Source organism: Aureococcus anophagefferens (genome assembly GCF_000186865.1).
Source record: "Aureococcus anophagefferens unplaced genomic scaffold AURANscaffold_4, whole genome shotgun sequence".
In the NCBI taxonomy this organism is placed as follows: domain Eukaryota; class Pelagophyceae; order Pelagomonadales; family Pelagomonadaceae; genus Aureococcus; species Aureococcus anophagefferens.
Window position 1 is genome coordinate 1,592,428 of NW_008705564.1, and position 14,711 is coordinate 1,607,138.

The 14,711-nt window shown below is 71.3% G+C and overlaps 5 protein-coding genes across 5 annotated transcripts; 1 reads left to right on the top strand and 4 right to left on the bottom strand.

Annotated features, from left to right (window-relative positions):
- Positions 1-179: 179 nt before the first annotated feature.
- On the top strand, positions 180-740 carry AURANDRAFT_22348 (hypothetical protein; the record flags this gene model as incomplete). Its single annotated transcript, XM_009036074.1, has 1 exon — positions 180-740. One exon carries the CDS (start codon positions 180-182, stop codon positions 738-740), a length of 561 nt encoding a protein of 186 aa, XP_009034322.1.
- Positions 741-758: 18 nt separating this feature from the next.
- AURANDRAFT_62188 (hypothetical protein) lies at positions 759-3,043 on the bottom strand (the record flags this gene model as incomplete). Its single annotated transcript, XM_009036349.1, has 2 exons — positions 759-1,901; positions 2,216-3,043. 2 exons carry the CDS (start codon positions 3,041-3,043, stop codon positions 759-761), a joined length of 1,971 nt encoding a protein of 656 aa, XP_009034597.1.
- A 2,367-nt stretch (positions 3,044-5,410) lies between these two features.
- AURANDRAFT_22327 (hypothetical protein) lies at positions 5,411-6,733 on the bottom strand (the record flags this gene model as incomplete). The annotated part of the gene is made up of 2 exons (XM_009036348.1): positions 5,411-5,557; positions 5,921-6,733. Coding segments are annotated over 2 exons (960 nt in total), but the record flags the coding sequence as incomplete, so codon positions are not given.
- A 3,638-nt stretch (positions 6,734-10,371) lies between these two features.
- Positions 10,372-11,133, bottom strand: AURANDRAFT_5527 (hypothetical protein; the record flags this gene model as incomplete). The annotated part of the gene is made up of 1 exon (XM_009035902.1): positions 10,372-11,133. A coding segment is annotated over one exon (762 nt), but the record flags the coding sequence as incomplete, so codon positions are not given.
- Positions 11,134-14,426: 3,293 nt separating this feature from the next.
- Positions 14,427-14,708, bottom strand: AURANDRAFT_5493 (hypothetical protein; the record flags this gene model as incomplete). Its single annotated transcript, XM_009035901.1, has 1 exon — positions 14,427-14,708. A coding segment is annotated over one exon (282 nt), but the record flags the coding sequence as incomplete, so codon positions are not given.
- Positions 14,709-14,711: the final 3 nt, after the last annotated feature.

Here is a 14,711-nt window from a genome sequence, read left to right on the forward strand (position 1 = left end):
TCCCGAAGTATTTCGACTTCGAGGAGTACGCGGAATTCACGGACGCGGAGTTCCTGCGGTGGCACGAGGAGGGCAAGCGCGCCGTGGCGTGCATCCACCCCCACGGCGTCTTCCCCTTCGTGAGCGTCTGCGGCGCCGTGTCCACGGTGTGCCGGCCGGACGGCCTGCGGGACGGCCTCATGGACGTGCCGACGGCCGCGGCTTCCGTGATCCGCCTGCTGCCGCTCCTCAAGGACATCATCGGCATCTTCGGCATCGTCGACGCCGCGGGCAAGGTGCTCAGCGAGCGGCTGAAACGGCGCAAGGGGTCCTGCGTCATCTACGTCGGCGGCATGGTCGAGCTCTTCCACAGCACGCCGAAGCGCGAGACCGTCTTTTTAAAGAAGCGCAAGGGCTTCGTGAAGATCGCCCTGCGCACGGGCGCGGACCTCATCCCCATCTACTCCTTCGGCAACACGACGGTGCTCGAGGCCTTCAAGTCGGGTCCGCTCGCGTCGCTGTCCCGGAAGGTCGGCGTCTCCGTGACCGTGTTCTGGGGACGGTGGTTCCTGCCCATCCCCAAGCGCGTGAAATTGGTCTACGCGCGGGGGCGGCCCCTCGGCTTGCCCCACATCGAGCACCCGACGGACGCGGACGTGGACAAGTACCACGCGCTCTACTGCGCGAAGCTCGTCGAGCTCTTCGACAACTACAAGAAGTTCAACCCGGACTACGCGGAGAAGACGCTCCACATCGAGTAACGGTGTCGTGTGTGCGTTTTACGCGTACCTCGGCTTCGGCGCGAGGCCGCGGGTCCGGGCGCGGCCGACGGGCGCGGGGCCCCGGCGCACCCAGGAGCGGGGGTCGGCGCCGCCGAGGGGCTCCAGGCGCCAGGCCGCGCCGTCGACGGCGCCCGCGGCCGGCCGCGGCGCGGGCGCGGTCGACGGCCGCGGCGCGGGCGCGGGCGACGGCGGCGGCGCGGCGACGGCCGCGGCGGCGACGACCGCCGCGGCGACGACCGCGGCGGCGGCGGCGGTCCACCACCGGGGCCGCCGGCGGGGCGCGGCGTCGTTCCGCGCGAGGAAGTCGTCGAGGTCCGCGCGCCACCGCCGCGCCTCGTCCGCCGTGAGGAACGCGTCGAGGTCCTCGCGCCAGCGCGGCTCCTCGCGCACGGGCGACAGCTGGCGCGGCCCGCGGCGGCCCGCGGGCGTGCACTCGAAGTCGTAGCGGGGCGAGAGCGAAACCGCGGGCGACGGCGGCGACGCGCCGTCCGGCGACGCGCCGTCGAGGAGGCCGATGGGCGACGGCGGCGCGGGCGACGCGCGCGGCGGCGACGCGCGCGGCGGCGGCGACGCGCCCCAGCTGTCGTCGGCGCGGACGGGCGAGAGCGGCGGCACGATGCGGAGGCCCCCCGGCGTGCCCAAGACCGTGTCCGGCGACGACTCGTCGCCGTGTTCCGGCGACTCGTCGCGCGCGGGCGGCGTCGCCCGGGGCGGCCGAGGGAGGGCCGCGCAGGTGTCGGCCCGCTCGGCCGCGCGGTACTTGCGGATGACGCTCCGCCGCTCCGCCGGGTCCGCGAACTTCGCGGACCCCGTGGGGTCCTCCGGGTGATCTCGCGCGTACGCGCGATAGATCGTCGACGCGATGGAGTCCTTGCTCGCGACGGAGTCGGCGTCATCGTAGTCGACGTCGACGTCGACGTCGCCGTCGGCGACGGCCGACGCCCCCGCGGGGGAGAAGAGGCGGGGGATGGACGACGCGACGGAGCTCGTCATGGACATGACGTCGAAGTCGATGACGCTGTCATTGTCGTCGCCGAACTCGGAGAAGGGCGCCGCGCCAAGCGACTCCTTACTCGGGGGCTCGTAGCCGAGGTAGGCGAGCATGAGATCACGGCGCGAGGTGACGATGGGGCCCGATCCCTGCTTGCACAACCGTGCGGCTCCCGGGCCGGCGCCAGATGAGGACTGGTGAGGCGGTGACACGGGGCCCGATACCTGCTTGCAACCGTGCGGCTCCCCGGCCGGCGCCATGTGAGGACTTGGCCCAAGTCTTGGGGAGGCGACCTTCGCGCCGCCCCTCGCGACGCCCTTCGCGTCGGCCCGCGGACCGATGGTCCGCCGTCGTCGGCGACGCGTGCTCGGGCGCGCGCCGTCCGCGTGCGGGCGTCCGCTCGAGGGGCCCACGACCGCCCCGCACCGCCTTACGCCGCGCCGTCGACGCGCGACATGGCGACGTTGTGCGCGTAGACGACGACGGGCAGGTCGAACGCGTCGCCGAACATGGGGTCCTGGGGCTCGACGTAGACGGCCGTGAGGACGTTGCACCGGGCGGCGTCGGGCCCCGATCGGCGCCAGGTGGCGTAGTGCTGGTACTCGCCGATGACGACGCGCGCGGCGCTCGGGTTCGAGGTCGTCCCGTAGCCGAGGGTGACCTGGCGCACGTTCTCGCTGCTCAGGAAGACGTCGTCGCCCAGCGCCTCGGAGCGGCGGCCGTTGACGAAGAGCTCGATGCGCTCGCCGTTGCGCGTCCCCGGCCGCAGCGTCACCGTCGCGCGATTCGCGTTCTTCGCGACGTCGTAGCTCACGCTCTCGACGAGCCTCGCGTCGCCCGCGTGGGCGTTGAGCGACGACGCGACGTCGCGCGCGTAGTCCTCGTAGACCGCGCCCGACGGCGTCCTGTAGAAGCGCATCTCGTAGCGCGTGGACTCGCGGCCGACGTCGCCGAAGCGCGCGACGGACAGCTTCGTGAAGCCCGGCAGGTCCGTGTTCGCGACGACGCGCTGCTTCGAGATCTTCTTCGACGGGAGCTCGAAGCCGGCGAAGGCCGCGTCGCAGCGCCACGTGCCCTCGAGCCACGCCGGGTACGCCGTCGGCCCGGGCGGTACCGCGATGAACGGCTTGCGCAGCAGGTTCGCGTCGCGCGCCGCGAGCGTGTCGCGGAGGCCGAGCTCCGCGGCGGCACCGGGGCGCGGCGCCGCCGCGAGCGCCGCGGCGCCGAGGCCCGCGGCGGCGGCGCGCCGCGATACGACGTATCGCCGGTGTTGCGCGTCGTCGTTCGGCATTTCGCGCTCGGATGCAAAAACGGGTTCCGATGCGCCGCGCACGACGCGGCTGCAGCGCGGCGCTTGCAACGCTATGGCGGCTTGCGCCAAGAGCAAGCGCAAGAGCATGCACATCGCGTCAGCCGAGCCGAGGACCTCCTTTGTTGTTGGCCTCATGTTGAGGTGCAACATGCTGTTCAGTTTAATAGCCCCAGCCCCGTCGCCGCCACTCCCCAGGCCGCGCGCCTAGCCGCCCCGGCGGCGGCGCATGCGCTTGGACATCTTGCCGCCGCCGCGGCCGCCCGGGCCGCGGCAGGGCCGGCGGCGCGGCGGCGGCGGCTCCTCGTCCTCTTCCTCCTCGTCCTCTTCCTCCTCCTCCTCGTCGGAGTCGTCGCTGCCGCCGTAGTCGCGGTCGTCGTCCGAGTCCTCGTCGTCGGAGTCGACGTCCTCCTCGTCCTCGACCTCGACGCCGCGGAAGAGCTTGATGACGGAGATCTGCTCGACGGCGATGGCCTCGTCCGGGTCGTCGTCGACGCGGCCCTTGTACTCGTCCCAGGCCTCCTCGGCGTCGAAGGGCTCGTCGCCGTCGCGCTTCGTCTTGACCATGGCGTAGCCCTCCTCGGAGAAGACGCCCTCGAACTGGCCGAGGCTGTTCTTGACGACGACGGTGCGGCCGTCGTCGAAGCCGACCTTCTTGTAGTACTCCCAGGGCGTCCACTTGCGGCCCTTGATCTTGAGCCGGGGCCGCTTCTTCCACTCCTTCTTCTTGAAGCGCTTCATGGCCTTCTTGACCTTGGCGCCGTTGCAGTAGCGCTTGCTGAACCAGCCCCAGTTGACCTTGCCCTCGCGGCCGTCGATGACGACGTCCGCGCCCTGGTGGCTCCGGAGCCACTCGTAGGGGTCCTCGTCGTCGCCCATGTCGTCCTTCATGGCCTTGGCGTCGAGGCGGCCCTTCTTCGGGTTCTTCCAGTAGCTCTTGAGGTCCTTGTGCTCCTTCTTGAAGAGCGGCGGCCGGAAGCGGCCGCACAAGCACACGGGCACGACGGCGGCCACGGGGAGCACGTCCGGCCGGCCCCGCTTGATGCACTTGTTGTAGGCCATGGCGCTCACGGTGAAGGGCTTGTCGCGCTTCCCCGGCGGGTCGTGGCCCTCGAGCTCCAGCAGCCTGCGGCAGTCGAGCGCGCCGATGAAGACGCCGTCGTCCGTCTTGAAGCGCAGGAGGTGGCCCTTCCAGAAGCCCTTCTTCTTGAACTCGCGCCAGGCGTCGTCGGCGTCGCAGTCGTTCTGCAACCCGTACATGGCCTCGTCGAAGGCGCACTCGATGGGCACCTTGAGGCGGTCGCCGTACTCGGCCTCCGCGTCCTCCATGAGGCGCTTCTCGCGCGCGAGCCGCGTCTTCTCGCGCCGGAGCGCGTCCTTGCGCTGCTTCTGGAGCTTCTTGTCCTTCTTCGCCTTCTTCTTGAGCTCCGCGCGCTGCTTCTTCTGCTTCCGCTTGTTCGCCCGGCGGCGCTCCTTGCGCTCGTCGTCGTCGTCGTCGTCGTCGTCGTCGCCGGACTCGTCCGAGTCCGCGTCCTCCTCCTCCTCCTCGGACCCGGAGCCGTCCTCGTCGGACTCCTCGCCGGCCTCGATCTTCGCCGCGGCCGCGGCCGCCTCCTCCTCGCGGCCCCGCGTCGGGTCGACGCCGACGACCCAGGTCAGGACGGCCATGCCCCAGTCGCCCGACGTCTTCGCCTTGAGCATGTCGTCCAAATCCTCGTCGTACTTCTCGAAGTAGCGCGCCTTGAGGTCGCCGACGGCCGCCTTGTCGAGGCTCCCGAGGACGCGCGTCACCGCGGCCTCGTCCGTGCCCCAGCTTCCAAAGGCGCGCTTGAGCACGCGGCAGTAGTAGTCCAGGGGCGGGCAGACGAGGGCCAGCAGCGCGTCGTCGGCCATGCCCCCGAAGTCCTCCTCGAGCGCCGACTCGAGCGACCGGCCCTGCGCGTTCTCGTAGGCGGCCTTGATGGCCGCGATCTGCGCGCGCGACGCGCCGCAGAGCGTCTCGACGACGGTGGCCTCGTCCGTGCCGAGGCACGACTTCATCGCGTCGTGGAGCGCGGCCGCGGCCTCCTCCGCGGCGCCCTCGTCCGCGTCCGCGTCGTCGTCGACCTCCGACCGGACCAGGAAGGCCTTGACGATGCGGTTGAAGTCGCCCTCGAACCAGCCCGACGTCTCGTCGTCGAGGAGGTCCATGAGCGACTTGTCGTAGGTCGCCTCGAACTGCTCGCGCGTCGCCGCGATGCGCGCGGGGCTCTTCGGCGCGAGGACGTCGATGAGCGCCTTCTCGTCCGTGCCCCAGCCGCGCGTCGCCTTGTCCAGGAGGAAGGCGTCGCCCTCGGCCTCGCCCATCTGCATGAGCACGAGCATGTCCTTGAAGTCGCCCGACGTCTCCGCCTCGATCTCCCGCCGCAGCGTCGTGTCGTAGAGCGCGCGGTACTGCGCATCGATGCGATCGAGCTGGCTCTTCGTGCGCCGCGCGAGGATGCCCACGAGCTCGTCCTCGTCCGTGCCCAGGCCCGTCCAGCCGCCGTGGCACGCGCGGCGGATGGCCAGCGCGTCCTCGTACGCGATGAGCTCCTTCGTCGCGTCGTTGCACTGGACCAGCAGGTCGAGGCGCGCCGAGAGCGCGTCGTCGTCGTCGTCGTCGACGGGGCCCAGCGCGTCGACCTGCTCCTGGAGGCGGCGCCCGCGCTTGTCCGCGTCCGCGACCAGGGTCGTCACGGCGAAGCGGAAGTCGCCCTCGAAGAGGCCGCCGAGCTCGGCCACGAGCGTGTCCACGAGGCTCGCGTCCGTGATCTCGAAGTAGCGCCGGGCGACGGCCGCGCAATGCGAAAAGTCGCCGCCGAGCGCGCGGCAGATGACGCTCTCGTCCGTGCCGAAGCCCTTCATCGCGTCGACGAGGCGCCGCGCCATGAGATCCGGCGCGCCGTCGTAGAAGCAGGCGCAGAGGCCGTAGGCCGCGTCGGAGCCGAACTCGGACTTGATGGCCTTTTGGAGCGACTTGCCGTGGCTGTTCTCGTAGGCCGTATTAATGGCCTGGCACTGCTTCGGGTTCGCGCCGAGGAGCGCGTCCACGAAGGCCGCCTCGTCCGTGCCCCACCAGTCCTTCTCGCCCGCCTCGTAGAGCTTCTCCGCGGCCTCGGCCGCCGCGTCCTCGTCGACGTCGCCCGACTCGTCGCGCTCGCCCGCCAGGAGCTTGGTCACGAACAACAGAATCTCCCCGCTCAGCTCGCTGCGCATCAGATCCATGAGGCTCGCGTCCCGCGTCGCCTCGTAGTGCTCCCGCAGCGCCAGGAGCTCCGCGTTGCTCGCCGGCACGAGCGTGTCGACGAGCAGCTCCTCGTCCGTCCCGAAGCCCTTGCAGGCGACGTCGACCATGGACGCCATGAACTCGACCTTCGACTGGGACCGGTAGAGCAGCAGCTTGCACAGGTTCCCGCTCACCTCGCTCTGGATGAGGGACGCGAGCGTCTTGCCCCCGCCGACGTGCTCGCGGTACAGCGCGTCGACCGTCTCCAGGTGCGCCTTCGTGCGGCCGATCATGATCGACGACAGCGCGGCCTCGTCGGTGCCGAGGCCCTTGCAGGCGTTGTAGATCGTCGTGACGTCCCGCTGGGCGACGTACTCCGTCGCCACGCGGTTCTCCTCCGTCACCTCGTCGACGAGATCGCGCATGGCATCGCCGCTCTCGCGCCGCGCGTTCCGGTCGTCGCCGCGCGCCGTGAGGCAGATCGTCGTCGGGTCCGTCGCGATGGACGCACCGGAGCCCATGGTGGCCGGAGCGTCGTCTCGCGAGGCTGCCCGATGCGCTCTGGATGGCGTTGTTGGATCTAGCAAGCGAGAATGCGGCAGCATCACGCATCGATCTCGGCAATGTCGGCCAGACAGGGAGAGCGTCTCTCGTCTGGGAGCAGCGTTTTGCCTGTTAGCGCGGCACAAGCGAGGACACGTTTTGCCTCTGGGTTCGCCATGTCCGCGCGGCCGCTCCTGCTCGCAAAGGGGGCCGACGAGAGCGCGGCGTCGCGCAAAGCGGCCCTCGAATCCGCGATCTCCGCGGGCTCCGCGGCGCGCAAGCGGCCGCGGGCGGCGCCGGAGCGAAGCGCCCTCGCGACGTGGATCGACGACGGCGAGGCGCTCGTCGCGGGCCTCGCGGCGGACGGCGCGATCACGGACGTGGACCTGCGCGACTTCCGGCGGTCCATGGAGCGCGTGCGGTCGCTGACGACGGGCTGGCGGAGCCGGAGCCGCAAGGTCTGGGGCGACGCCGGCGTGTCGACCGCGTGCCTCGAGTTCTGCTCGCCAGAGTGCCTCGCGGCGCTCCGCGGCGCGTCGTCCGCGTTCCGGGCCATGGCGATGCGCGACTGCCTGTGGCGGCTGCACGCGGACCGGCAGCCCATCTGCGTCGCGCTGAAGCAGGGGCTCTGGCTCTGCTTTCCTAATTCGCCCTACCGGGAATACGTCCGCGTGGCGAGGCACCTCGTCTCGCCGCGCTTCCGCGACCAGAAGTTCCTGTGCACGCCGCCGCGGCGCGACGCGGAGTTCGTCCTCGTCTACGCCGTCGCCCTCGCCGGCGGCGGCGCGCCCGTCACGGGCGTCTGCGACGTGTCGACGTCGCCGTCGGGCCGCCTCTTCGCCATCTGGCGCCGCGGCCGCCACCCGGAGCTCGACGACAGGCCGACGGCGGCGTTCGACGGCGCGCGCGCGAGCGTGTCCCTGCTGCGCAAGGCGCCCGAGCGCAAGATCCTGTGCCTCGGCCACGGCCTCGTCGCCGACGGCGCCGTCGCCGACGACTCGGACGGCGCGCGGAACTTCGTGCGCTTCCGCGCCGGCGGCGGCGACTCGCGCGCGCTCCGCGTGACGTCGTTCCTCATCAAGCGCAAGCTCCGCTACGAGATGTCGGACTCGGAGGACGACGAGTACGTCGGCGAGCAGCCCACGTCCGCCGACGTCGACGTCGAGCTCGTCTTCCACGCGCGCGACGGCGACGACGGGCCGCCGCGGGACACGCACGGCGCGACGCACGGCTTCGTCGTGCGCCTCCTCGACAACAACGGCTACTCCGTCCGCCAGAACCTCGGCATCCTCGACGGGCTCGGCGATAACGCCTGGGTCTAGATCTCGAGGAGCGCGCGCCGCGTGCCGGCGATGAGCGCCGAGAAGCCGCCCCCGGAGGGCACGAAGGTCGCCGCGAAGACCATCCGCGCGAGGTCGCCGTCGGCGTCGCCGCCGACGGCCTCGGCGACGGCGAAGCCCCGGCGCTCGAATATGGCGCGGACGGCGGCGACGTAGGCGAGGCTCTTCGCCCGGCTCTTCGCCGGGAGGTGGAACCCCGTGAAGAGCGTGATTTCCGACCCCGCCGGGAGCTCGAGGGCCTCGTAGAAGGCCGCGGGCCGCACGTAGAAGCCGCCGTTGAAGAAGGGCCGCGGCGCCGCGAGGAGCTCCGCGACGGAGTGGGCCGCGGCGTCGACGACGTCGCCCGTGCGCAGGTGCACGGCGACGTCCGGGAACGGCGGCTTTCGCCGCGCGCGGACGAGGCGCGCGAGGACGGCGTAGTCGCCGCGCGCGTCCGTCTCCCGGAGGTAGGCCGCGCCGACGCTGTCCGGGTACGCGGCCAGGAACGCGTCGCGCCGCTCGCGCGCGGCCCAGGCGCCCGAGACCATGTCGCCGAGCGCGTAGGGCGGCGCGGCGGGAGCGACGCCGCGCCGGGGTATGTGACCGAGGTGTCCCCGATGGCACATGGCCCGGCGGCCGGCGAACGCGTACAGCGGATTCGGACACAGGGAGTTGGTCGCGCCGACCTCGCCCGAGGGGTAGACGCCGTCCTCGACGCAGAACGCGACGTCTTCGTCTCCGAGGTGCCCGTAGAGGAGCGCCTGCGCGCGGAGGTCGCGGCCCGGCTCGTCGCAGGTCCCCAGGGGGTCCGGCGGCCGCCGGCACGACGCCGCGAGCGCGGCGACGAAGGCCCCGACGCGCGGCCCGGGCGCGTAGTGGAAGACGTCGCACGTCGCGCCCTCGCCCGCCCAGGGCTCGCGGAAGGGGAAAGTCACGCGGTCCGGGTCGAGCCCCCAGTCGCCGAGCGGCGCCAACCACACGACGTCCGGCCGCAGGAGCAGCACGCCGTCGCAGGCCGGCAACGCTCGGAGCGTCGCGAGCGCCGCGGGCCACTGCTGGAGGCTCGGGTCCGGCGGCGCGTCGCCGGCGACGGCGTAGCCCCGCGCGGCGACGGCCGCCGCGAGGCCGTCGCCGCGCTTGCAGGCCGCGAGCACCGTCACGGCCGCGCCGAATCGTCGGAGCTCCGCGAGGACGCACGCGTCGAGGTTCGGCAACGTGTCGCCGTAGTGGAAGCCGACCTCGGGCCGCGCGGCGGCGCCCCGGAGCACGACGAGGATGCGCCGGCCGCGCCAGGCGGCGGCCCTCGCGCGGCTCCGCCGGCGGCGCGCGTCTGTTAGCATCGCGTGCGCGCACTTGCAGCACCACCGGGGCTCCGTCGCGGCGTACCGCCAGGCCTCGACGAAGAAGAGCGACGCGTCCGTGGCCTCGGGAAACGCGGCGAGGGACCCGTCGGCGGCCGCGGACGCGTAGAGGCCCCGGAGCCGCAGCGCGGACAGCGCCGGCGGCGCGCCTGGTCTCACGCCGCGGCCGTTGACGACGGCCCAGGACGCGGGCCGCCTGCGCTGCCGCAGCGTCGCGCCGCCGCGGTCGAGGTCCACGTACTGGCCCGTGGCCGCGCTGCGCAGGGCCACGCCGCTCCCGCAGGGCACGACGGCGAAGGCCGCGCTGCGGTCGCTCGGGTCCGCGCTTTGCACGAGCCGCCGCTTGTCGGCCGCGGCGGCGACCCAGGTGCCGCGGCAGGTGCGCAGCCGGACGATCTCGTTCGCTGTTGTGCACTGCTCTGCCATCGCGGGCTGCCCTACACCATGCTGGCTTTGGCAGGGGTTCAACCATTCACGTTGACCTCGTGTTGACTTTCTGAGTGCAGTGGAGCCGCGGAGATGGGGGAGCTCTCCTGAAGAACTCGCTCGGCTGTGGTGCACGCGAGGCCGCGCCGTGCGATGAGAACGTCGACCATCTCGGGCTTCGACCGACGCGTGGCCGTGCTCGACGGCCTCGACCGGTGCTCGCGTGCACGCGCTCCAAGTCGCGGCCCACGAGGTCCGCGCAGGAGTCCGTTTGGCAGTGGCCAACGCCCGTCCCCCGGAACACGCGTGTTGTTTGTCAGTGTTTAGGGTGGCGCGCCCCGCCGCCGCGGGCCCGCGCCTGGTCCGCGCCGCCGCCCGCGCCGCGGGCCGTCGCCGCGGCGCCTAGTACTGCGCCTTCTTGGCGAGCTCGGCCTGGAGGGCCTTCTCGCGCTTGGCGAGCTTGGCCTGGGTCTTGAGGCCCATGATGCCGCCGCCCCACTTGCGCGCGTGCGCGACGTTGTCGTTGTACATGGCCTTGAAGTTCGACCGGAGCTGGTCGAGCGAGTGCTGGTCCTCCTTCTTCACGGTCGTGAGGCAGCAGACGGCGGCGGTCTTCTGGTGGACGACGGTCCCGAGGCGGCTCTTGTTCTTGACGATGCAGTAGGGCACGTCCATCTTCTTGCAGAGCGCGGGAAGCCACACGACGAGCTCGATGGGGTCGACGTCGGACGCGATGCACACGAGCTTGGCCTTCTTGTTCTCGACGAGGTAGGTCACGTGCTTGAGGCCGAACTTGACGACGGTCGGCGCCTTGCCCTCGGGCGCGGCGCCGCCCGCGGCCTTGGCCTCGGCGAGCGCCTTGACGCGGTCGGCCTTGGCCGCCTTGTCCTCGGGCTGGTACTTCATGAGGAGCTTGAAGAGCTCGGCGGCCTGGTTCTTGTCGAGCGTCGTCGCGAACTGGTTCAGGGCCGGCGGCACCTTGAGGCGCTGCTGGAGGATCTTCTTTTGCCGCTGGAGGCGCACGTAGCGCGGCCACTTGACGAACCGGCTCAGGTCGCGCGTCGGCTGGATGTCGCCGCCCACGCGGAAGTTCCGCGGCGTCGCCTGGAACAGCGGGTCCGGCTTGGCCGCCTCCTTCTTCGGAGGCGCCTTCTTCACTTCCTTCTTGGACGGCATCTTGACCTACGGACGGACGGCGTCGGGCGTCGGTTCGATCTCGAGCGCGCGCGCCCCCCCCCCTCGCGAGTTCCTGCCCGCGGTGCGGCCGTCGGCGCCGCCGTGCCGCCGGGCGGCGGAAGGTAGTGCTGCGCCGCCCCGCCGCCGCGTCCCGGGCTCCCGGCGCGGCCCTCGGGAGCCGCGCCGCAGAGCGTCGGCGACGCCGCGGTTTTGGTGCGCGCGCTGCTCGCTTTTTCCGTCGTCCGTCGTCACAGCGTTGCTCGTCGGTCCGCCGCATCGACAAGGACGACGTCTCTCGGATCCCCTCGCGGTGGAGCCTCTATGGACGCCGCATAAGCACGAGAGCGACTGCGATCGCCGAGCTGCTCCTCTCGCCCGCGGAGACGAGACCGTCCTACACGCTACAGGCTAGGCTATTTTCGCCGGGGGTGAGCGCTCAATGCCTCGGTCGTCGTACGGTAGACAAGCTTACACACCGCCCCACCCCTAGATCATCGTCGTCTGGGGCGGCTCCGCCGGGTCCTCCTCGTCGGCGGGGGGCGCGTCGGGGTCGGGGGCGTCGGCGACGGCGCCGGGCTTGGGCGCGTCCGCGAGCTCGACCTCCTTGGCGTCGACGCCGGCGGCCTTGGCCGCGGCGTCGTCCTCGAGGATCTTCTTCGCGTCGACGGGCTTGTAGAGCGCGTAGGCGACGGCGCAGCCGACGACGAAGAGGACGGCCGCGACGGCGCCGACGACGGGGCCGACGAGGTCGGGCGACGACGACGACTTCGACGACGACGAGGCCGCCGCGCCCGCCGTCGGCGCCATCGTCGGCGCCATCGTGAGCGTCGGCGCGAGGGTCGGCGCGGGCACGGGCGACGGCGACGGCGCGGCCGTGGACGGCGACGGCGTCGGCGCGGGCGCGGGCACGGGCGACGGCGCGGCCGTGGACGGCGCGGGCGTCGGCGCGGCGGTCGTCGGCGCGGCGGTCGTCGGCGCGGGCGTGGGCGTCGCCGTCGTCGGCGCCGCGGTCACGCACTCGTCGTAGAGGTCCGACGGCGAGTCGAAGCAGGGGCAGTAGAGGTCGACGTCGAGGCCCTCGGGATGGTCCGCGGTCGTCATCGAAATCGTTCCGTCGCCGCACTCGTCGTAGAGGGCCTTGCACGCGTCGACGGTCATGGCCGCGTCGGGGTCGCCGTAGCACGCCGGCGTCCACGTGCCCGGGGACCGGTCCACGTCCGACGTGTGGTAGTGGTAGATCGCGTCGCCCTCGGCGATGCCGTAGGCGTCGTTCGCGGGCACGGGCCCCACGTGGCCGAGGCACGAGTCGAGGTCGCAGGGCCGCGACGCGGCCGTCTCCTGGATGCCGTAGACGACCCGTCCATCGAGCATGACGCCGATGGCCGTCGAGTGGCCGCTGCCCGACGCCTCGTAGTTGCACACGGGGTCCAGGTGGATGTGGTAGGGATCCGCGTGGCCGCCGCACGTGTCCATGAACATCTCGTAGGTCACCGACGACGTGCACGCGTACTCGAGGTGCGCCTCGCAGGTGTGGACGTCGACGCCGCCCTCGCACTCCGCGCCCGTGCACGCGCAGGGCTGGCCGTCGTCGCAGTCGTTGAAGCCGGCCTCGAAGGCGCTGTAGATGTTGACGCCGCCGCTGAGCGTCATGCCCGCGCGGCCGAGCGTCGGCAGGCCCTCGTTGTCGTCGTAGGCCGGGATCGTCTGCGACTCGCACTCGGAGTACGACCGGCCGTTGAAGTACGAGGAGCCGTAGATGCGGGGCTGGTCGTTGCAGCCGTTCGTGATCATCGCGCCGGCGAACTTGCCCGTGCTCGCGTCGTAGGTCAGGCCCGACGCGTCCGCGTAGCCCGTGGAACCTAATTGGCGACGGTGTTATTTTGTGTGGGGTCGGGGAGGCGCCGTAGTCGAACCATCGGGCTGGCACTGCTCGCCGTCCGAATCGGGGCAGGCGTCCGACGAGCTCGAGCTGCCCGGCAGGATGCGCCCGGGATGGCGCTGCCCGATGCGCCCGGGCACGTGGTGGCGCGGGAAGTACTGGGCCCGCACCTGGAGTACGAAGATCGGCAAAGCAGCCCGCATGCTTACTTTCCAGCCCAAGCTTCTGTTCCAGCTCACCATCGCGGGCAGAGCGAAGGCGCGGCTGAGATGCCGTCAAGCCTGACCTTTAAAGCTTTGCCCTTGCTGATCTCTTGGCTGCGACTCGAGTGAGTCTGTTCTCGCAGTGGCCTTGGCGCACCGTCAAATAATCGCCGCTAAGTATGAGCGAGGACACTTTGAGGGTCTCCTCGGCAGCACGGGCGAGACCATGCGAGGCAAGAAGCGCGCGCGCGTCGGAGCCGACGGTGACGACGACGCGGCGAGCCGCCGCGAACTCTTCGTCGATCGCGACCCGGATATCTTTGGAGACGTCCTCAAGTACATGCGCGGGAATCGTCTGCCGGCCGCGGTGCGCGCGGACGCGCATCGCCTCGACGATCTCAAGGCCGAGGCGGAGTTCTTCGCATACGATCGGCTGGTCGCAGCCTGCGACGAGGCCATGGCCGCGCTGTCGGACGCGGCGCCGCACGCTCGAAGCTTGTTTTTCGTCGTAGAGAAAGGCCAGGGCGACGAAAACCCAACATACGGCGACGACGTGGTGATTGATGTGCCAAAGGGTCAAGTGCTTTACATCACTCAAGTTTCGCCTAGTTTCCTCGGCGTTGGTGGACACATTGTTCTTCGCGCCACGCCTTCCCCCAAGTACGAACAGGGCGCTCACCGAATGACAATTGCGCAGCATTACGTGCCTGGCGGACAGGAAATTACGGGGGCCCCGAACGAAGCGCAGCAGCGAGCACTGAAATCTATGGGACACATTACGTTGAACCTCATGCTCGACGGCGGTGAAGATGAGCGCGTCGTGTTTGACGCGATCTGCGCCACTTTCACCGTCATCGCCTGGATCGGCCACCCCAGCAAGATCCCCGGCCTCGGCGCGCGCACGAACTAAGATTACCCCCCGCTCCCTAGTCCAGCTCGTCGGCGTCGACGTAGGCGGCCTCGTCGAAGCGGGCCGTCGCGCCGCCGCCGTTCGGGTCCGCGTTCTCGTCGCCCGCTGGTCGGTTCGGGTCGACGATGCGGTCGCCCGAGAAGGAGAGGCCCTTGGCGGCGTCGTCGGCGGCCTTGGCCGCGCGCGCGTCGGCGATGAAGTTCTCGAAGTCGCGGACGCGCTTGTCCTCGGCGGCCTTCTTGTCCGCGCGGATCTGCGCGATCTCCGCGCGCTCGGCCTCGTTGGCGGCGTCGAGGGTGCCCCCCTCGGCGAAGCCCCGCGCCCAGGCCTCGCAGCGGCGGCGCTCGTCCTCGAAGACGGGGCGGTCGTCGAGGTAGCGGAGCGTCTTGATCTCGGAGATCATGCGCTTCCGGTAGTTGCGGAGCTCCTTGACGAAGGGGTTGCCCTGGCAGTAGAGGACGCGCAGGTCCGGCATCTGCTTGAAGATGGCCAGGACGCCCTCGCCGTCGGCGAGGCCGTTGGCCTGGACGTCGAGCGTCGAGAGCGCCGGGAGGAGGAGCACGTGCTCGATCTCGAAGGCCTCGGG